The 22,990-nt window shown below is 45.1% G+C and overlaps 1 protein-coding gene across 4 annotated transcripts in view; it reads left to right on the top strand.

The window, feature by feature from the left end:
- dnpep (aspartyl aminopeptidase) overlaps positions 1-22,990 on the top strand; it is a 57,999-nt gene that overhangs the window by 32,121 nt on the left and 2,888 nt on the right. For 3 of the 4 annotated variants that reach the window (XM_078552666.1, XM_078552665.1, XM_078552668.1), the window contains exons 7-14: positions 463-547; positions 3,799-3,906; positions 7,630-7,707; positions 9,025-9,108; positions 11,587-11,747; positions 18,594-18,633; positions 20,842-20,943; positions 22,039-22,206. In XM_078552666.1, coding sequence (XP_078408792.1) covers positions 463-547; positions 3,799-3,906; positions 7,630-7,707; positions 9,025-9,108; positions 11,587-11,747; positions 18,594-18,633; positions 20,842-20,943; positions 22,039-22,206 — 826 coding nt within the window. The remainder of the gene's footprint in view (positions 1-462; positions 548-3,798; positions 3,907-7,629; positions 7,708-9,024; positions 9,109-11,586; positions 11,748-18,593; positions 18,634-20,841; positions 20,944-22,038; positions 22,207-22,990) is intronic. The other variant, XM_078552667.1, reaches the window with a different exon arrangement.

Raw genomic sequence — 22,990 nt, 5'->3', positions numbered from 1 at the left:
ATAACCTCTCAGCTCTGCTATCATTCTTGCACATTTTTTTGCACCTTCAGTAGAGTGCCTTTATATTTTTTTTATAGTATGAAGAACTGAACTGTTCACAAGTATGTTTTAACCAAAGTTCGACATGAGTTTAACATAGCTCTTCTGCATTTCAACTCTAAACCTCTAGATATGAATCCCAGTCCTTTGCTTTTTAATGACATAATTAATCTGCGTCACTACTTGTAATGATTTGTGTATCTGTAACCCCCGAGATTCCCTTGTTTCTCTACCTCATTTGGACATTCACTTTCCAAGGAGTATGTGACCTTCTCATTCTTCCTAAAAAAAACTATTGTCCAGCAGATATCTATATCAAACTTGTTTGCCAATTTCATCCACAGTCTATAAGTTGGTGTTTTGGAATTTTTGTGAAATCCCACTGGTGGCTATGCTGAATGCTAACTGTGTGTACCTCTCCAGGGTTCCGATCATAGCTACAGCTGTGCAGGAGCAGCTAGAACTGGGAGTGAAATCTACTGGAAATGCCAGCGATGCCTGTCAAATGGTGAATCAACCTGTTCATTATTATTTCAAAGCCAATTCATCCCTTGCGGACCAGTATAATAATATTTATTACATTTCTCTTGTGAAACGGATAGGTTTATTATTGAGAGATTCAGGTGAAAGGCCATGACTATCTTACAGAATAACACGTAACCAAGAAGGAGTGGTTAGAGATGAGGGAAAAGAAGCTGCGATTGTTGGAAGTTTGTAATAGAAGATTTTTGAAATGCATAACTATCTCTGTAGAGGAATCCAGTCAGCCCCATTCCCCCCACCCACCCCGCGCTCTGTCTCATAGCCCTGCCAGTTTATTTCCCTCAAATGCCCATCCAATTTCCTTTTGAAACCATTTACATCTTCACTTCCACCACTCTCCTAAGCAGCAGGTTATTACCACTCGCTGAGTAAAAAAGATTTTTCCTCATATTGCGCTTGTATCTCTTACCCAAAACCTTTAAATCTGTGCCCCCTAGTCCTTGTACCATCAGCTAACGGGCACAGCTTTTCTTTGTCCACCTTTATCTAAACCTGTCATAATCTAATATACCACTGTCAAATCTGCCCCCAGATCTCCTTTGCTGCAAGGAGAACAACCCCAGCTTCTCCAACTTATCCTTGTAGCTAAAATTGCTCATCCCTAGAACCATTCTGGAAAATATCCTCTGCACCCTCTCACATCTTTCCTAAAGTGTGGTAACCAGAGCTGAACACAAACCTCTAGTTGGAGTGTAACCAGAGCATTATAAAGTTTCAGCATAACTTCCCTGCTTTTGTACTCAGTACCACTATTTATTTATGAAGCCCAAGATCCCATATGCATTGCTAACTACTCTCTCAAGGTATCCTGCCACCTTCAAAGATCTACGGACATGAAACCTCAGGGTCTCTCTGTTCCTGTACACTCTTTAGAACTTTGCCATTAACGCCAAGTTGACAAGCTGCGGCTTTGTCGGAAGAGGTCAGAAGAGGTTTGGAAAAGAAATAGATTGTAGGAGGAGTGGAAAAATGAGGCAGACGAAGTTTATGAAGCCTAGGAGATGATTGTGTAAGAAATGGTGTCATGACTACTGACTTCATCCAGTAGGAGGAAGAATGTGTGGACGAGATATTCAGAGACAAAGTAGGAAATCGATAGATTTCTAGATATTAAAGATATCAAATATAAAGATATGAGGAAAGTGTGGGAAAATGGCATTGAGGTAGAAAATCAGCCATGAATGGTATAGCAGGTTCAATGGCCTCCAGCTCCTATTTCCAATGTTCCTATGTTGTTCCCAGGAAGAGTGAATGGACAGAGTGTTCAGAGACAAAGGGGGAAGAGTGTATAGGACAGAATATTCAGAGAAGAATGCGAGGAATGATTGGAGGAGCCATACTATTGATTGTTTAAGCATTGGCAAGAGAGATTAGAGCTGAGAGGAAGGTCACCTTCCAGACAAACTTTTATCTATCTTAGACTGCTGCAGTCTTTACAGATCTGTGTTGGGAATATGGGTGTCTGGCTTTGCAAATAACTTTTCACATCATTTTTCAGTCTTGAAATATAACAAATGTTTGATTTGTTTTTTTAAAATTACTGTAACAGAAAAGCGCATGGAAATGTTGACGTCTGTGTAATAATGTTTTTTGTGTACCTGGAGGATCACGTTGAACCTTTCTGTCTTTGTTTTAAGACCACGTTCCAAAGTTGACAGATCGATTTAGCACAGAGATCCTTTCAACAGCTTCTCTGTTTGTTAACCTCCCATTTTACCTTTACAAAGCTTTGGTTAGGCCACAACTAGAGTATTGCGTCCAGTTTTGGTCACCACACTTTTTAGGAAGGATGTGAGGGCCCTTGAGAGGGTGTAGAGGAGGTTTACTAAAATGGTTCCAGGGATGAGGGATTTTAGCTACAAGGTTAAATTGGAGAAACTAGGTTGTTTTCCTTGGAGCAAAGGAGATTGACGGCAGATTTGATGAGTCAGTTGTACAAGATTATGACCAGTTTGGATAAGGGAGACAAAGAAAAGCTGTTCCCATTAGCTAATGGTACATGAACCAGGGGACACAGATTTGAGGTTTTGGGCAAGAGATGCAAGGGCAATGTGAGGAAGAAATTTTTCTACACAGTGAGTGGTAATGTCCTAGAGCTCGCTGCCCATGGGGGTGGTAGAAGCAGAGATGATGAATGATTTCAAAAGGAAATCGAGTGGGTACGTGAGGGAAATAAACTTGCAGGGCAATGGGGGTAGAGTGGAGGAATGGGACTAACTTGATTGCTCCGCAGGGAGCCAGCCTAGGCCCAAGGGCTGAATGGCCTGTGCTGACTGTATTGAGATAAGGGCCTAGTTGAATGCCATCTGTTTTTCAGAATGCTGTCCTTCTACTCTGGTGAGGTGGATTCAGGTCTCGACCAGATTGCTGGGCTGAAATGTTTTTCCCCTACCAGGTGTTGCAGGTGTTTCTTCAAAACAAAGGCCAGGATTTCCCAGTCGGCGAGCGGGGTGGGTGCTGGGCCCGCTCGCCGATGCATAAAACAACGCAGGATGATGTCGGGCGGAACTCCCTACGTCACCCCGCCTCATTTCAATTTTCAGGTCGGCGGGGTCTCAGCCGAATCAGCTGTGTGCCCGCCGACCTGTCAATGGCCTATTAGTGGACCTGCCCGTCCAACCTTAAGGTTGGCGGGCAGGCCGGGAGACCCTGGAGAGCATTGGAAAAAGCCTGAAACCTCATCCACGGGCGGAATGAGGTTTCATGTAAGTTTATTAAAATTTAATAAAAGTGTAACTAAAAGTGATGGACATGTCCCAACTCATGTGACAGTGTCACATGAGGAGGGGAAATGTCATGGAAATTGTTTTTTCTCTGTTTTTACCATTTATTAATGTGGAGCCAATCTCCCTGAGGCAGCGCTTAGCCTCAGGGAGATGAGTGCGCTCTTTCGCGTGCATGTGCGAGAAAGCGCACTCTCGGCTCAGGGAATCCACCCCCAACCCCCGCCGCACAGGGAGCACATAGCGCTTCCTTACAGACGTCACACTGGGAGGGCCTTAATTGGCCCGCCCATGTAAAATGGCGGCGTGCCCCCGATTGGGGGTGCCGATCAGAGGCGTGCCTCCACGCGCCTGCTCCTGAACTTCCCCCCTGACAGGTGGAAAATTCTGCCCAAAAGTATGTTTTTATTCTCTTTTATATAAATGAAAGGTACTCTTAATTTTTTTCCCTCTTACTCCTACTGAGTTTTTATTGGTTTGCTTTCATCCACAGTCAGATAAACACCACCCCGTCCTTTTGAAACTGCTCTGCACACAGTTGGGCGTGAATGTGGACAACATCATAGACTTTGAGCTGTGTCTGGCCGATACTCAGCCTGGGGTGAGTCTCTCTCTCTCTTTCCCTCTCTGTCTCTCTCTGTGAGGTGGCTCCATTGAGTGTGGCTATTGGCGATCATATTTAGAGTGATGAGTTAGCTTCCACAGGTGATTTGTTTGGTAAGTGCAGTGCCAGATGAAGAAAAAATAAAAAAGGAATGACTTGCATTTATATAGCACTTTTCATGACCTCAGGCGATCCCAAAGCGCTTTACAGCCAATGAAGTAAGAGTAGTCACTGTAATGATGAAGAAACACAGCAGCCAATTTGCATATAGCAAGCTCCCACAGGCAGTAAGGTGATGATGACCAGATAATCTGTATTAGTGATGTTGGTTGAGGAATAAATATTGGCCCAGGATACTCCCCACTCCCTGCCACCCCTTCTGTGTTTGTTCAATGTAGTGACTGTGGAATCTTTTTACAACTGCTCAGAACTAGATAGGGCCTCGGTTTAGTGCCTCATCTGCAAGATGATACCAGTGAAGGTGCAGCACTCCCTCAGTACTGCCCTTGTCTGTCAGCCTATGTTTTGTGGTCAAGTCTCTGGGTTCCAGGTACGCAGCTCAGTGTGTTGTGAATGAGCTGATCTCACCCACAGTACTAATAGTTGACTTGGAGTAAGGGTGTGGGGGAGTAGGTGGGGCAGGGGGAATATCTACCAGGGTTCCTGCTCCTGATTGCTGTGTGATAACTTGTGATATTGGCTGAGAGGGGATCAGGCTGACCTGTAATGCAATCCAAGCTCCAGTAGCCTCCTGACACTCACCTGAGAAAGGGTCACCTGGCTGGTGGCAAGGAATAGGCATTACCTTGTGGAACTGTACTCCAGCAGGAGACAGCACATTTAGGAGATTGGGGCAAAGAAGAGGGGTTGCTGTTGGCTTGACACTCCTCCAAACTCGATGAGCAGTTGAAATGTTATAAGTTTAAAATAGCAGCAAGCGCATGTGTGGATGGATGGCTTCTATGCATTTCTAAAGCTGTGTACGCGCATGCCCATTCGTGTGTGTGTGTATATAGATATATATATATACATATAATATAGGTACATGTCAATATGTGTACGGTTGTGACTTGTTGCTGTTTTATGTAAAGTGTCTTATCTGAAGTGTACCAGATGTTATGAATGCATTCGTATAGATAGCTGCTAGGGAGGGTAGAGTGATGCAGTGAATTACACATGGATCTGTCAGCTCTGAGAGCTGGATTTAAATCCAGGCATAGGGCAGCCCACTTGGGCTACAAGTGCTTTGTTGGAATAGTGTAGAAAGATCTTTATTCCACATCAAACCAGTGATGGGACAGTGTAGAGGGAGCTTTACTCTGTATCTAACCCCGTGCTGTACCTGTCCTGGGAGTGTTTGATGGGGACAGTGTAGAGGGGGCTTTACTCTGTATCTAACCCCGTGCTGTACCTGTCCTGGGAGTGATTGATGGGGACAGTGTAGAGGGAGCTTTACTTTGCATCTAACCCCGTGCTGTACCTGTCCTGGGAGTGATTGATGGGGACAGTGTAGAGGGAGCTTTACTTTGCATCTAACCCCGTGCTGTACCTGCCCTGAGAGTGTTTGATGGGACAGTTAGAGGGAGCTTTACTTTGTATCTAATGCCTTGCTGTACCTGCCCTGGGAGTGTTTGATAAGGACAGTGTAGACAGAGCTTTACTCTGTATCTAACCCCGTGCTGTACCTGCCCTGGGAGTGTTTGATGGGGACAGTGTAGAGGGAGCTTTACTCTGTATCTAATCCCATGCTGTACCTGACTTGGGAATGTTTGATAGGGACAGTGTAGAGAGAGCTTTACTCTGTATCTAACCCCGTGCTGTGCCTCTCCTGGGAGTGTTTGATGGGGACAGTGTAGAGGGAGCTTTACTCTGTATCTAACCCCGTGCTGTACCTGTCCTGGGAGTGTTTGATGGGGACGGTGTAGAGGGAGCTTTACTCTGTATCTAACCCCGTGCTGTACCTGTCCTGGGAGTGTTTGATGGGGACAGTGTAGAGGGAGCTTTACTCTGTCTCTAACCCCGTACTGTACCTGTCCTGGGAGTGTTTGATGGGGACAGTGTAGAGGGAGCTTTACTCTGTATCTAACCCCGTGCTGTACCTGTCCTGGGAGTGTTTGATGGGGACAGTGTAGAGGGTGCTTTACTCTGTATCTAATCCCGTGCTGTACCTGACTTGGGAGTATATGTTGGGACACATGATATGACAAGTAGAAAAATGTTCCATTCCCTCGTGCAGGCACCCATTACCTTAATTCAGAAGTTCACCGTTTCTCTGTACTCTTTGTGCCAGTCTTGGCTCAGTGGTAGCACTCTCATCTCCTTGAATCAGGTGGCTGCTGGTGTAAGACCAACTCCAGAGACCTGACCCCGAAATTCAGGCTGACACTGAGGGAATATTGCACTGTCAGAGGTGGATGTCAAAAAGAAACCCTTGGCTGTATTTGAAAAAGAGCAGGGGAGTTCTCCCCGCTCTCCTGGTCAACATAAACCCCTCAACCAACACCTAAAGAAAATACAGATTACACGGCCATTATTGTGGGTGCTGTGTGTGGGAGCTTCCTGTGTGCACATTGGCTACTGAGTTATATTCATGACATGAATGACTGCATTTCATTGGCTGTAAAGAACTGTGGGACATCCTGAAGTTGTGAAAGGCAGTATATGAATGCAAGTTCAACTTGCCCATAACCTGTCCCTAATCTCTAATCTTGTTTAAAAGATGTCAATTGATAGGAGCAAAAGGAGACCATTCAGTTTCTTGAGCTTTTTCTGCCATTCAGTGAAATTGTAGCTCATCTGTGATCTAACTCCACACAGCTGCCGTCGTCCCTTAACACCAATGGATAACAAAAATCTATAATCTCGTATTTTATAATAATGATTGACCTAGCATCAGTTGTCGTTTGCGGAAGAGAGTTCCAAACTTCTACCACTCTTTGATGTTTTGTTCGGCACAGGTAGTGTGGGCCACGTTTTATGGCTTCAGCATTTATGTGTGTGTTGGGGAGGGTCAGAGAAGAAGACAAGGGCAAAATGTTGCAGATGCTGGATGTCGAAAATAAAAACACTGAGCAGGTCATGCAGCCTCATTTATGGGAGTACAGTAGCATTGTGTTTATGTTACTGGACCAGTATTCCAGAGTCCTGGAATAATTATCCGTGGACCTGAGACAAATCCCATCACAGCAGCTGGAAAATTTAAATTCCATTAATTAAATAAAACTGGAATAAAAAGCTTGTATCAGTAATGGTGACCATGAAACTGCTGAATTGTTGGAAGTTCCCCTCTGGTTCACTGATGTCCTTGAGGGAAGGAAATCTGCCATCCTTACCCTGTCCAGACCCACAGCAGTGTAGTTGACCCTTAACCGCGCTCTAAAATGGCCTCAGTTGTGTTCACCATCACCTTCTTAAGGGCATTTAGGGATGGGTAATAAATGCTGGCCTTGCTAGCGATGCTTACATCCTGTGAATGAATAACAAAAATAACTGTGGGGAGAGCAACAGAGTTAACATTTCGGTTCCTTTCAAAAGATCATTAACCTGAACTATTAACTCTGCTTCTTACTCCGCAAGACAAGGAAATGTTAGTTTAGTTAATTTTTAGCGGCTGCATTGATCACTGTGCAGGGACAGGTTCTTTGCATGTTAAGATGTTGATGTGGTATTGCTGCTGCTGCTTTCATTGTGCTTTACCAGGTTCCCTGCTCTCCTTTCTAGGCTCTGGGTGGCGTTTTCAAGGAATTTATATTTGCACCACGATTGGATAATTTACACAGCTGCTACTGTGCTCTGCAGGTAATGTGCCTTAACCACCTTCAGCTGAATGTGGCTCCGTTTGATGCTGATACCAAGCAATGAGGAAAAAGGGACACCGTTCTGGAATTCACCCCTAATCCTCTTCACCACTCCGTATCTCTCTCTCTCTCTCTCCTCCTTTAAGACACCCTTAAAACTAATTTCTTTGACCAAGCTTTTCATCACCTGTCCTAATATCTCCTCGTGTAGTTTGATGAAAAGTTTTGTTTGGTAATTCTGCTGTAAAGATATTTTACCATGTTAAAAGCACTATGTAAGTGTAAGTTGTTGTCGGTAGCCACCCGGTCAATGTCAAGTGCATTCTAATTACTGCAAATTTTATTATTATTCATTCAGGGGATGTGGGCTTCGCAGGCTGGGCCAGCATTTATTGCCCATCCCTAGTTGCCCTTGAGAAGGTGGTGGTGAGCTGCCTTCTTGAACCGCTGCAGTCCAATTTTAGTCACTAGTAATGTACTGCCAAATGTGGTGTTTCTGTTGATTGTGTTCTTCTGTTCAGTAGCCATTTAGGCTGCATGCGCACTGCCCCTCCATGTTATTTTTACTTTGACTACAGCCTATAATCCAACTCACACCATGAACTGTTCACCCATCAACCTTGTGCTTGCTGACCTACACTGGCTCTCAACCCAGCAACACCTTGATTTTAAAAATCTCATCCTTTTTTTTAAATCCCTCTATGTCTGTAGTCTCCTCCATCCCTCCAAGATCTTTGCATTTCTCCAATCCTTGCGTAAGGCATCACCCACTTCCTTCACCTCACCATTGGGTGGTGTGCCTTCAGCTGTCTGGATCCCGAGCTCTGAAACCCCCTCCCTAAACCCCTCCAGCTCTCTACCTCTCTCTTCTCCATTAAGTTGCTCCTTAAAACCTGTCTCTTTGACCAAGCTTTTGGTCATCTGTCTTAATATCTGCTATGTGGCTTGGGGCCAAATTTTGTTTCACCATGCTCCTGTGAATTTACTATACTAAATGAGCTATGTAAGTGAGAATTCATTTTGTCCTTGACAATGTTCTCCAGTAGTTTTCCCACTACTGACGTTAGACTGACTGAATCCCCAGCCATGGCTGAGTGGACAGCACTCTCACCTCTGAGTTTGAAGGTCGTGGGTTCGAGCGCTGCTGCTGAGCCATGGCTGACATGACAGAAGCGTGAGTGAAAAGACCGAGGCGCTGACCCACAGTCTTCTGACCCAAGACGGGCAAGTGCTACCCACTGAAGTAAAGTGGCGCGTGACATTTCCACTTTGTGTTTTAATGCCTCAACAGTAAGACCCTCTTCTGTATCCTCTGCAGGGTCTGATAGAATCATCCAAGGAGGGTGGGACACTTGCAGAGGACAGCAATATCCGAGTGGTTACGCTGTTTGACAATGAAGAGGTAAGAAGTTTTCATATTGTAGACATTGCGGGTAAGACTGGAGCTAGTGGCCATCAATGCATGATAGTCACCAATAAATCCAAGAGGGAATTCAGGAGAAACTTCGTTACCCAGAGAGTGGTGAGAATGTAGATCTGACTACCGTGGGGAGTGGTTGAGGTGAATAGCAGAGATACAATTAAGGGAAGCTAGGTAAACACATGAGGAAGAAAGAAGTAGAAGGATACGCCGATAGGATGAGCTGAAGCAGGGTTGGGAGGAGGCTCATGTGGAGCATAAACACCAGCATGGACCATTTGGACTGAATGTCCTGTTTCTGTGTGTAATTGCTATGCAAGATGAATGAATGTCAAAAGCCCACAGAGATCACTTGTGCTAAGGTAATTAAGGAAATTAGCCATAGTCCATGAAGGACCGTAGATATCTGTCTCCATTAGAGAGAGACAATTGGTTATATATAGCTTGAAGGGCACCACTCCACATCAAGCCTGGGGCCAGGTGAGAAGGCAGGCCTCCATGAATGACCACAGCCGGTACAGAGATTGAATCTACACTGTTGGCATCGTTCTGAGCCACACACTAGCCATCTAACCACCTGAGTTCATGTATTACAAATGGTGCTTCAGTTGCTTGTCTGCAGGAGTGTCATCTCGGTTTATAATTTGTGGTGTTATCTGTGGGGGAATTTTTTCAAGCTTGCATGCAACTCTCTGCAATAAACAACGGTTCTGATAGGCAATTCAGAGGTCGCCGCAGTTTCTCTATTGCTCCTTTCCCCTTGTTCACTGTGCTAAATCGCACCTGGTTCAGTGAATGGCACGTTCCCCCAGTCCCTCTTGTCTATGGAGAGCTGATCCGGGATCCCTCATCGATCTCACAAACCTTTAGGCTGTTCATTGTAAATGAACAACACTCGAGCTGCCTGCTGTTCGTACAGCGTCACAAGTGAGAGCTGTTTTACATGAGAAGAAGTGCAACAAAAACCCAGTGCCCCATTCTCCTTCCCATCAGCTGTCTGTATGTCAATCCGGGTCTGTGACTCTGCCATCAGGTTAAAGCTTCCATATCAAGAGCCACCTCCCTCAATGGATGCTCAGAGGATGTCTCCCCTTGGGGGGAAAATCTAAAACTAGGGGCCACAGTTTCAAAATAAGGGGTCTCCCTTTAAAGATGGAGGTGAGGAGGAATTTCTTCTCTCAGAGGGTCATTAGAGTTTGGAATTCTCTCCCCCCAGCCAGCAGTGGAGGCTGGGACATTGAATATATTCAAGGCTGAATTAGATTCTTGATCGACAAGGGAGTCAAGGTTTATGGAATCCATGCAGGAAAGTGGAATGAAGGCCACAATCAAATCAGCCATGATCTTATTGACTGACAGAGCAGGCTCGAGGGGCCGAATGGCCTATCCTTGTTTCTACTTCTTATGTTCTTAATGGGCCCACAGTGGCGTCAGCTGTGGTCCAGTGGGTAACACTCTCACCTTGGGGCTAGAAAGTTTTGGGTTCAAATCCCACTCCAGAGACTTGAGTCCATAATCCAGGCTCAACACAGTAGTGCAATACTGAGGGAGCACTGCACTGTCTGAGCTGCCGTCTTCAGGATGAAACTTTATACTGAGGCGCCATCTGCTGTCTCAGTTAGATTTAAAAGATCCCACAGCACTAATTTTGAAGAGGAGTGAAGGAGTTATTCGGACCAACATTTATTTCTCAGCCAAATCAGATCATCTAGCCATTATCACATTGCCTGCTATGAGTAAAGAAGGATGGACTTGCATTTATATAGTGCCTTTCTCAAATATGACAGCCAGTTTTCACAGAGCAAGATCCCAAAACTAGCAATCAAGTAAATGCCTGGAGAATCTGTCTTAGTGATATTTATTGAGGGATAAGTATTAGCCAGGAAGGACACCAGGAAAAATCCACCTGCTCTTTAAGTCCTCCAGAGAGGGCAGGAAGGACATCGGTTTAACACCTCATCCGAAAGTTGGCACCTCCGTCAGTGCAGCACACCCTCAGTATTGCAGTGGAGGTGTCAGCTGAGATTTTGTCCTCAAGTCTCTGGACTGGGGCTTGAATCCACGACTGTAATCACCCAGCAACCCCTGAACCATGGCCGACACTTGTCAGAGTGACAGACCCTGGGACTCAACTGCTGGTGGAATTTGGAGGTTGTTCCTCACCCAGCTGGAAATTTCAGACCAGCAAAGCCTTACGTGGACTAGAAATCTTCCCTATTCACAGTCCTGTTGGATCCAAGTCTCTCTGCTCTTCCCTGGAAGCAAAGAGGCTTTTTGTGTCTTTAAATTGCAGCTTACGCCATGGTTACATTGAATCAAGGAACAGGCTCAAGCGGCTGACTGGCCTGCTCCTGTTTCTTTGTTCCTAGGAAGCCAGGATGCTTCCAGTACAATTGTGCTTTGAACCCAAGTTCTAATCTTGTTTTTTTTTTCCCTCTCCCTCGCTCCCCGGGTATTAAGGTTGGCAGTGAGAGTGCCCAGGGAGCAGGGTCTTCCTTGACAGAGTTAATTTTACGTCGCCTGTCTTCCAGTAGCCAAAACCTGACTGCGTTTGAGGAAGCCATGCCCAAGTCATTCATGATCAGCTCGGACATGGCACATGCTGTCCACCCCAACTACACGTAAGTGTTCTAAATTCCTCTTTTACAGGATGACGTGTTGTTGCTGCCCAGATTATTCCTCTCTGGTAAAACTCAGCAGGTCTGACAGCATCTGCGGAGAGGAACACAGTTAACGTTTCGAGTCCGTATGACTCTTCAACAGAACTGAAGAAAAATAGATTTTGTTTTTGTTTTTGTTTTGGATTTCCAGCATCCGCAGTTTTTTGCTTTTATTCCTCTCTGGTGTCTAGACTAGCAATGTAGTTGGGTTAACAAACAATTAGTCAACAAAACAGTGCAGAATTGCATGGCAATGGTTCACCTAGCTCTGTTGCTTGTTATTTAAAAAAATTAAACCAATGTCATGTGTATTCTAGCAGGTATAACTTTTCTGTAGCAGTTCGATACAACTGAATGGCTTGTCAGGTCATTTCAGAGGGTAGTTAAGTGTCATCCATCCTGCTGTGGATCTGTGATTCTGGAGCACCTGTAAAGTAAGACAGAGACAATAACATGAATGTCATTCACATGCAGGAAATCTTCACACTCTGTAACCGTATTTGCATGACATTTGAGTTATTGAGCATTAATCTTTATGAATTGATGAAAAAGAATAGGTTTTGGCCAGACCGGGCAAGGATGACAGATTTCCGTTCCTAAAGGACATTATTGATCTAGATGGGTTTTTATGACAATCCGATGGGTTCATGATCATTATTAATGAGAATAGCACTTTATTTCAGTTTTATTAATTGAATTTAACTTCCCCAGCTGCCATGGTGGGATTTGTACTCATGTCTTCAGATCATTAGTTTGGATTATTAGTCCGGTAATATTAACGCTATGCTACCCTCATTCTGGAGCAAGAACCCAAAATCTCTTCCTAACAGCACTGTGGGAGTATCTTCACAACATGGACTGCAGTGGTTCAAGAAGGCAGCTCACCACCACCTTCTCAAAGGCAATTAGAGATGGGCAATAAATGCTAGTCTAGCCAGCGACACCCACATCCCATGAGTGAATAAGAAAACGAAAGGTATAAAGCACCTTGTGGTATGAAAGGAAAGCCTGAGCAGCTTTTTTGTAGATCAGCGTTGCCATGGACAAAACAGCTGAACTCAAGAGGGGAGGTAGGATTAATTGCCCTTGATGTCAAGGCAGTATTTGCCGGAGTGTGGCATCAAGGAGCCCTAGCAAAATTGAAGTCAATGGGAATTGGGGAAAACTCTCCGCTGGTTGGAGTCATGCCTAGTGCAAAGGAAGATGGTTGAGGTTGTTGGAGGTCAGTCATCTCAGGACATCGTTGCAGGAATCCCTCAGGGTAGTGTCCTCAGCCCAACCATCTTCAGCTGCTTCATTAATGACCTTTCCATCATATGGTCAGAATTGGGGATGTTCGCTGATGATTGCACAATGTTCAGCACCATCCTCGACTCCTCAAATACTGAAGCAGTCCGTGCCTATACACAGCAAGACCGGGACAACATTCAGACTTGGGCTGATAAGTGGCAAGTAACATTCAGGCAACACGAGTGCCAGGCAATGAACATCTCCAACAAGAGAGAACCTAACCATCGCCCCTTGACATTCAATGACATTTTTTTTCATTCAATCATGGGATGTTGGTATCGCTGGCTAGGTCAGCATTTATTGCCCATCCCTAATTGCCCTTGTTCAGAGGGCGTTAAAGAGTCAACCAAGTTGCTGTGGGTCTGGAGTCAAATGTGGGCCAGACCAGGTAAGGACAGCAGATTTCCTTCCCTACAGGACGTTAGTGAACCAGATGGGTTTTTACAACAATCGACAATGGTTTCATGGTCATCATCAGACTTTTAATTCCAGATTTTTATTGAATTCAAATTCCACCATCTGCCATGGAGATGTTCAAACCCGGGTCCCCAGAGCATTACCCTGGGTTTCTTGGTTACGAGTCCGGCAACAATACCACTACGCCATCACCTCCCCGTCGCTGAATCCCCCACTATCAGCATCCTGGGAGTTACCATTGACCAGAAACTGAACTGGACCAGCTGTATAAATACTGTGGCTACAAGAGCAGGCCAGAGGCTGGGCATTCTGTGTTGAGTAACTCACCTCCTGACTCCCCACAGCCTATCCACCATCCACAAGGCAAAGTCAGGAGTGTGATAAAATATTTTCCATTTTTCTGGATGAGTGCAGTTCCAACAACACTCAAGAAGCTTGACACCATCCAGCACAAAGCAGCCTGCTTTATTGACAACCCATCTACCCACTTCAACATCCACTCCCTCCACCACCAACACACAGTGGCAGCAGTGTTTACCATCTACAAGATGAACTGCAGCAACTCACCAAGGCTGTTTTGACAGCACCTTCCAAACCTGCGACCTCTACCACCTAAAAGGACAAAGGCAGAAGAAGCATAGGAACACCACCAACTGGAAGTTCCCCTCCAAGTCACTCACCATCCTGACTTGGAAATATATCGCCATCCCTTCACTGTCGCCGGGTCAAAATCCTGGAACTCCCTCCCTAACAGCACTGTGGGTGTACCTACACCACATGGACTGCAGCAGCTCAAAAAGGCAACTCATCTTCTCAAGGGCAATTAGGGGTGGGCAATAAATGCTGGCCTAGCCAGTGATGTCCACAGCCTACAAAAGAATTCCCTCTCTCTACCGAAAAGCATCTCATCACCCCATGATTCCATTCCTTCAGCCTACTGCCTACTTCAGCCTCTTTACCCCAATAACTTGTTTCACAAGACCGGGTGAGTTAGGTTCATGTGGTAAGTTCTGTTTGGAGAAGTGGAGTAGGAGGGAGGGCTTTAGACTTCTGAGGCATTCTGACCGGCTCTGGGGCAGGTGGGACCTGTACAAGAAGGACGAGTTACATCTTAACAGGACTGGGACTGATGTCCTTGCGAGGAGGTTTATTAATGCTGTCGAGGAGGGTTTAAACTAGATTGGCAGGGGGATGGGAACCTGAGGGCAAATTCAGAGTGGAGAGGAGAGGAACTGTCAATGGGAAGTAGAGAAATATTAACTGATAAGGAGGGTATAGCAGAGAGTAGTATCAAGGTAGATAGAATACTTTGAGTGTTTGATAGAATTAGAGTAGGCAATAGTAAGTCATTAGATGGGGTCAGAGTAAGGGGGAAAGTAAAAAAGCCTAAATCAGGGATAATGTGCATGTATGTGAATGCGCAGAGTGTGGTTAATACGATTAGTGAACTACAGGCACAGGTTGAAAAATGGAATTATTATTGCAATAACAGAGACCTGGCTCAAAGAAGGGAGGGCTGGGTATTAAATATTCTTGGGTAGAAGGTGTTTAAGAGAGACAAGAAAAGAAGAAAAGGGGATGAAGAGTGACAGCATTGTCTAAAGATGGCATTACAGTACTGGAGAGAGAGGATGTTCCAGAGGAGTCAAGGACAGAATCTCTCTGGCAAGAAGTAAGGAATGGGAAAGGTGCAATAACATCAATTTGTGTAGTGCATAGACCACCAGCTAGTGGAAGAGATGTAGAGAAACAAATTTGCAAAGAAATTACAGAGAGATGCAGTTTTTATAGAGTAATTATAATGGGGGACTTCAATTATCCAAATATAGAGTGGGATAGGAATTAGTGCAAAGAGACAAGAGAGGCCAGAGTTCCTGGAATGTGTTCAAGATAATTTTCTGCAGCAGTATGTTTCTGGTCCAATGAGAGGGCAGGCACTGTTGGACCTGGTTCTGGGGAATGAGTTGGCTCAAGTGGATCAAATATCAGTGGGAGAGCATTTAGGGGACAGTGACCATTGTATCATAAGCTTTAGATTGGCCATGAAAAAGGACAAGAAACAAACCAGAGCAGAGATAATTAATTGGGGGAAAGCCAACTTCGATGGGATGAGAATGCATCTGAGTTATGTGAGTTGGAATCAAATGTTGGCAGAAAAGATGGTGGCTGAACAATGGGCCACCTTCAAAGAAAAAGTATTGCAGACAATGTCAAGGCACATTCCCTTGAAGGGGAAAGGTAGGACAAATAAGTCCAGAGTGACCTGGATTATGAGGGAGATAGAAGTGAAGATTTAAAGGAAGAAGTACGTGCGATGGATGTCAGAAAATAAATTGGAGAATCAGGCTGAATATAGAAGGACCAGAGGGGAGATGGAAAAACAAATAAGAAAAGCAAGGAGAGAGCATAAAAAGGACTGGCAGCTAATATAAAAGGGAATTCCAAGGCCTTCTATAAGCATAAATAATAAAAGGATGGTAAAAGAAAGAGTAGGGTTGATTAGGGATAAAAATGGGGACTTGCAGGAGAAATAATGGAGGTTTTAAACGAGTAATTTGCATCTGTCTTTACAAAGGAAGATGATGCTACCCAGGCCGAGGTGAGAGAAGAGGTAACTGATACACTAGAAGAATTTACAATTGAGAAGGAGGAGGTTTTAGAAAGGCTATCTTTACTTAAAGTAGATAAGGTACCAGGATTGGATGAGATACATCTAAGGGTACTGAGTGAAACGACAGTGTAAATTGCAGAGACACTGGTGGTCCTTAGAAATAGGGGTGGTGCCAGAGGACTGGAGAATTGCGAATATTACATCCTTGTTCAAAAAGGAGTGCAAGGATAAAGCCGACAACTAAAACCAGTCAGTTTGACTTCAGTGGTAGGGAAACTTCTGGAAACTATAGTTTGGGACAAAATTAATAGTCACTTAGACAAGTGTAGGATAATTAAGGAAATGCGGCATGGATTCATTAAGGGAAAATCATGTTTAACTAACTTGCTGGAGTTTTTTGACGAGCTAACAGAGAAGGTTGATAAGGAAAATGCTGTTGATGTGGTGTGTATGGATTTTCAAAAGGCATTTGATACAGTGCCACACAACAGACTTTTCTTTTCATTCACGGGATGTGGGCTTCGCTGGCTGGGCCAGCATTTATTGCCCATCCCTAATTGCCCTTGAGAAGGTGATGGTGGGCTGCCTTCTTGAACCGCTGCAGTCCATGTGGTGTGGGTACACCCACAGTGCTGTTAGGGAGTTCCAGGATTTTGACCGAACGACAGTGAAGGAACAGCGATATATTTCCAAGCCAGGATGGTGAGTGACTTGGAGGGAAACTTCCAGCTGGTGGTGTTCCCATCTACCTGCTGCCCTTGTCCTTCTAGATGGTAGTGAACTTGTGAGCAAAATTCTAGCTCATGGAATAAAAGGGAGAGTAGGCACTCGGATAAGAAATTGGCTGATTGACAGGAAATAAAGAGTAGTGATTAATGGATGTTTTTCAGATTGGAGGAAGGTTTGTCGTGGAGTTCCTCGGGGATCAGTGTTGGGACCCTTCCTCGTCCTGATACATATTAATAACCTAGACAGTGGTGTTCAGGGCATGATTTCAAAATTTGCAGATGATATGATAAATGGAAACGTTGTCAACTGTGATGAGGATAGCCTTGAACTTCAAAAGGACATAGACATGCTGGTGGATTGGGCAGACAAGTGGCAGATGAAGTTCAATGCAGAAAGCGTGAGGTAATTTATTTTGGCAGGGAGAATATGGAGAGACAGTATAAAATAAAGGGAGAAACTCCAAAGGAGGTGCAGGAACAGAGGGACCTTGGTGTATATGTATATAAGTCATTGAAGATGGCAGGGCATGTTGAGAGAGCAGTTAATAAAACAGATAGTATCTTAGGCTTCATTAATAGAGGCACTGAGTACAAGAATAAGGAGGTCATGTTGAACTTGTATGAGACACTAGTTAGGCCTCATCTGGAGTGCTGCATCCAGTTCTGGGCACCATACTTAAGGAAGGATGTGAAGGCATTGGAGAGAGTGCAAAGGAGATTCACAAGAATGATTCCAGGAATGAAGAACTCTAGCTATGCGGATAGGTTGGAGAGGTTGGGACTGTTTTCCTTGGAGAAAAGAAGATTGAGAGGAGACTTGAGGGGGAGACAAGATCCTGAGGGGTATGGATGTTAAGCTTCAATAGCTATTTGATAACAAAGACCGAGACCAAGACAGATCCCTTCAGATAGAGTTTTATTACTGGTGCATAAAACTCTCTACAGAGAGAACTTGTCTCACCTATTATCCCTTTTATGCAACCAAATGGGCACTTAGGTTGATAACTAATAATGAGCAATTGAACTCCTTTAACTGTTTCCTTCTCCAACAATGGACAGGATGAATAGTGAGAAACTGTTCCCACTCAGGGGAGCATCAAGAACTAGAGGTCACAGATCCAAAACAACTGGAAAAAGGAGTAAAAATGATGTGAGGAAAAATATTTTCACCCAGAGGGTGGTTGGAGTCTGGAACAAACTTCCTGCGAGGGTGGGGGGAGGCTGGTTCGATCGAGGTATTCAAAAGGGAATTGGATTGCCTGAGAAGGAAGAACGTGCAGGGTCATGAGGACGAGGCAGGGGAGTGGGACTGGGTAGAATGCTGTTTCAGGGAGCCGGTACAGACTAGGTGGGCTGACCTCTGCACTGTAAAGATTCTGTGACTTGCCTCCCTGCTCCACCCTCACTGCCGCCAGGAGCTCGCCAAATCCCAGGGTCATCGTTGACCTAAGGTGCGAACGGCCATGACGAGTGGACCAATTTTTATATTGAGAAATGGACCTGGAACTTAAGAACGTAGATGGTGATCCGTGTGGTTTTCTGTTTTGGGATCTTGCTGTACGCAAATTTGCCACTGGTTTTTATCCACGTGACAGCGGCCACTCTTCAAAAAATATAGATATATGTTATGTTACAGGGGGTCTGTGGAATTTTTGTAACACGGGGAGTGTGGGGGCCCTCGGGAGCAGAAAAGCTTAGAACCCCCTGCTTTAAACGAGAGCATTATTCCAGAACTCAATGAAATTTGCTTTCTACTTTCAGAGAGAAACATGAGGAAAATCACATGCCGGCTCTGCACAAGGTGAGATTTATGGACATCTATTAAATTCTCCAAAGCTTTCAGGGCGAGCGGTAAAATTACCTCTGTTTTTAAAAATGAAGCGTATTGCTTTTGTTGCTTGATGCACTTGACTTTGCCCATTCTGTTAAACAAGACTCCCTCTGCCTGTTCTGCTGTTCCAGCGAATGTTTAAGGTCTCATGCCACTATTCATGGAAGCCCAGGCTTTCCCTCCATGCCACGACCAACATTTATCCCTTAAACAGTGCCGTGAAGAAACAGATTTATAGATATATAGAGTGATACAGCACAGAAGGAAGCCATTCTGCCCATCACGCTTATACTGGCTCTTTGAAAGTCATATACAATTAGGCCCACTCCCTTGCTCTTTCCCTCCGCCACTGCAAATTTTTCCTTTTCAAATATCTATCCAATTCCCTGTTGAAAGTTATTGTGGATAATTTGATACACCCACTGTCCTTTTGGACAATGCCTTCCAGGTCATAATGCACTGTGTAATTTTATCTTCCCTTATATCACCTCCTGCTTCTTTCGGGTGAACTGGTAGTTTGTTGCCCTTAATGTTTGTAAAGACGAAACACCGTTTCAGAAACAGTATTACACATTTCCCCCATACAGCCCCTTGTCTCCGCACTGACTGTGAACCAGTTGGGATTTTGTGACAAAAGCAAAACACTGCAGATGCTGGAAATTTGAAATAAAAACAGAAAATGCTGGAAAAACTCCGGACTGGCAGCATCTGTGTAGAGAGAAACAGAGTTCACCTTTCCAGTCCGTGTGACTCTTCTTCAGAGCTAACGAGAGGTAGAAATGTGCTGGATTTTATACTGTTTAAGAGTGAGTGGAGCAAATAGCAGGTCAGGGATAAGTGGGAACCAGTCAGGTTTTTATGACAGTTTGGCAGCCTCCCAGTCACTCTGACTGATCCCAGCTTGCTTCTTCCAGGTTTATTTCATTGCCTTTTTAAATTGAATTCACAGCAATGGGATTTAAACTCTCATTCCCCGAATTCTAAATTACTGAAACAATGACATAACCATTGCACTTTGGTACCCCAAAGCCCCCAGAGCTGGATCCCACTTTTTGTTTTTTGCTTTTGGACCTTTTAAAAGCCAATTGAAATCAACATGCGTTCTCTGGACTATTAGTCCAGTAACATAACTGCTAAAACCACCATCGAGGAAACAGTGTTGGACAGGACACCCTGGGAACTCCCTGAGCTTCTCCAAATGATGCCGTGGGACCCTTAACATCCACCAAACAGATGGGACCTCGGTCTCAGGCTTCACATTACAAGCAGGGTGAAGATATTTTTATTTTTAAATGGCTGCGTCGCTCTGCTTGCAATGGGCTTAACATAAATAAAATTCCATATTTACTATGTGGGACTCCAGAGCTGCATTGAGAGTTCATGAGGCCCAAGGCAGAAAAAAAATATTTGGGGTTCAGGGTCAGGGCCTCTCTGCCTGCATCACTAACCCCCACCCCTGCCAACCCGGGCTTTACCCCATCCCCCAGCCCATTACAAGCCTTTGGTAAAGTGCATGCTGAGATTAGCCCATCAAATGTTTACACAGTGCACAGTAGGCCAACCATTTGCATTTATGTAGCGCCTTCAACATCGTAAAATGTCCTCAAGGTGCTTCACAGCAGTGCTTTATCAGTAAAAATAGCACTGAGCCACATACAGAGATATAGGGAAGATGAGCAAATGTCTGGTGAAGGAGAGAACATTTAAGAAGCCTCTTAAAGGAGGAGAGAGGGAGAGCCAGCAGGGTTTAGGGAAGGAATTCCAGAGCTTAGGCCCCAGACAGCTGAAAGCACAGCAGCCAACAGTGGAGCGATTAAAAATTGGGGATGCTGGAGAGGCCAGATCCCAGAGGCTTATGAGGCGGGAGGCCATGGAGAGGTTTTAAGAACCAGGATGCGAATTTTAAAATTGAGGTGTTGCCAGACCAGGAGCCGATGTTGGTGACCAAACACAGTCGATAATGTGTGAATGGCACTCGATGTGAGTTAGGACACGAGCCATGGAAGAAAATCAATGAACCACACTTAAATGAAACTGGTCTAGTGATTCCGTGCAGGTTTTCTGGATTGTGGTGGGTGTTACTGAGGGTGAGGGTCACCGGGCACAGCGCTGGTTAGCCATTGCGCCCTTCTGCTCCTGAAAGATTTGTTAACGATGCCCTTTCTTATTCCTATTCAGGGGCCAGTGATTAAATTTAACAGTAACCAACGATACGCCTCAAATGCTGTCACTGCTGCCATAGTCCGCGAGATCGCTAAATGTGTGGACGTCCCTCTCCAGGTAAGATTGTGGCCCGTCATTTGAAGATTTTAGGCAGGAGGTGTTGCAGAACATTAAAGATGGTGAAAGGGTAGTGGAAATTTGGAGCTCTCTCTTCCCTAAAACGCTATGGATGCTGGGGCTGCAACTGAAATGCTCAGATTGAGAACAGTGGGGTATTCACTTCATAAGGGTATCAAGGGAGATGGAGCAAATCAACACCAATGTCCTGAGCGTCACCATCGACCAGAAACTGAACTGGACTAGCCAGATAAACACTGTGGCTACAAGAGCGGGTCAGAGGCTAGAAATCGTGCAGTGAGTAACTCACCTCCTGACTCCCCAAAGCCTGTCCACCATCTATCTACAAGGCACAAGTCAGGGGTGTGTACTTGCCTGGATGAGTGCACTCCAACAACGCTCAAGAAGCCCGACACCATGCAGGACAAAGCAGCACTCCCTCCACCACCATCGCACAGTGGCAGCAGTGTGTATCATCTACAAGATGCACTGCAGAAAGTCACCAAGGTTCCTTCGACAGCACTTTCCAAACCTGTGATCTCTACCATCTAGAAGGACAAGGGCAGCAGAAGCATGGGAACACCACCACCCCGAAGTTCCCCTCCAAGCCACGCATCATGCTGACTTGGAAATATATTGCCATTCCTTTACCTTCGCTGGGTCAAAATCCTGGAATTTCCTTCCTATTAGCACTGTGGACGTACCACATGGACTGCGGTAGTTCAAGAAGGAGGCTCACTAATAAGGCTAGTGCGGGAAAATGGGATTAGAATAGTTAGGTACTTGTTTGACCGGTGCAGACTCGATGGGCCGAAGGGCCTTTTTCTGTGCTGTAGGCCTCTATGACTATCACCTTGTCGAGGGCAATTGAGGATGAGCAACAAATGCTGGCCTAGCCAGCAACGCCCACATCCTGTGAATGAATAAATATGTTTTTCTTTTAAATGTACTATTTAACCCATTCATGATCTTGAAGACTTATATTAAATCACCCTTTAACCTCCTGTATCTTGAGAACAATCCCAGCTTCTTCACAAAACACTGTGTTGCGATCTCAATGAATTCTAAACAACCTCCAAACTAAATTCTTTTCAGGATGTCATGGTAAGGAACGACAGCCCTTGTGGGACTACCATCGGCCCCATCCTCGCCTCTGGCCTCGGGCTGAAAGTATTGGACTTGGGGTCCCCGCAGTTGGCCATGCATTCCATCCGTGAGATGTGTTGTACTTCGAGCGTACTCCAGACCATCACGCTGTTCAAGGTAAACAACACGCTGCTCTCTGGCACGCAATAGCAGTCAGTACACAAATCAAGTCATGTAAAATGACACCACAAGTCGCGGCCAGTGTAGAGATGTTTGGATAATTCTCCCCCATCAGTTCCACCTGGAGACTGTGCTGCAGTAAATGACGGGCATTGATTTTACACACACAACGTGTACGATCTAACTATTGTCCACACGGCACTTTGATGGAGAAATTACCGGTTTTTATCAGGGCACTTTCAGTCATGCTGTAGGGTTTCGGTTTGGACCTGTGGAATTTGGGTTTGCTGTAGTTCATAGAGACTCGATTGAAGTAGACTCTGTTTGCTGTCAGCCTTGCTGTAAGACCCGCCCTCGCCGCCACCTCATTGGCTGACACGGTGATGTTATTAGGCCCAGTGATTAAGTTAAATGCAGAGCCTCCATCCACAGGGGAGCCCATTAACAAGGGGACATAACCTCAATAATTAGAGCGAGGCTGATCTCAGGGAAAACTTCACACAAAGAGTAATGGAAACCTGGGGCGTACTCCCCCAAAAGGTTGTTGAGACGGAGGGGGGTGGGGGTCAGTTGAAATTGTCAAATCTGAGAGCGATAGATTTTTGTTGGGAAGGGCCTACAGAACCAAGGCAAGTAGATGGAGTTAAGATGCTGATCAGCAATGACCACATTGAATGGCGGAACTGGCTCGAGAGGCTGAATGGTCATCCCTGTTCTTATGTTCCTACAACATATGGCCCGGCTTTCAGTGTTTGTTGTTGCATGGCATAAACCTGAGCAA

This window comes from Cetorhinus maximus, chromosome 11 (assembly GCF_964194155.1).
Source record: "Cetorhinus maximus chromosome 11, sCetMax3.hap1.1, whole genome shotgun sequence".
In the NCBI taxonomy this organism is placed as follows: domain Eukaryota; kingdom Metazoa; phylum Chordata; class Chondrichthyes; order Lamniformes; family Cetorhinidae; genus Cetorhinus; species Cetorhinus maximus.
Note: the sequence above shows the minus strand (reverse complement) of the source record. Positions and strands in the feature narration are given on the sequence as shown.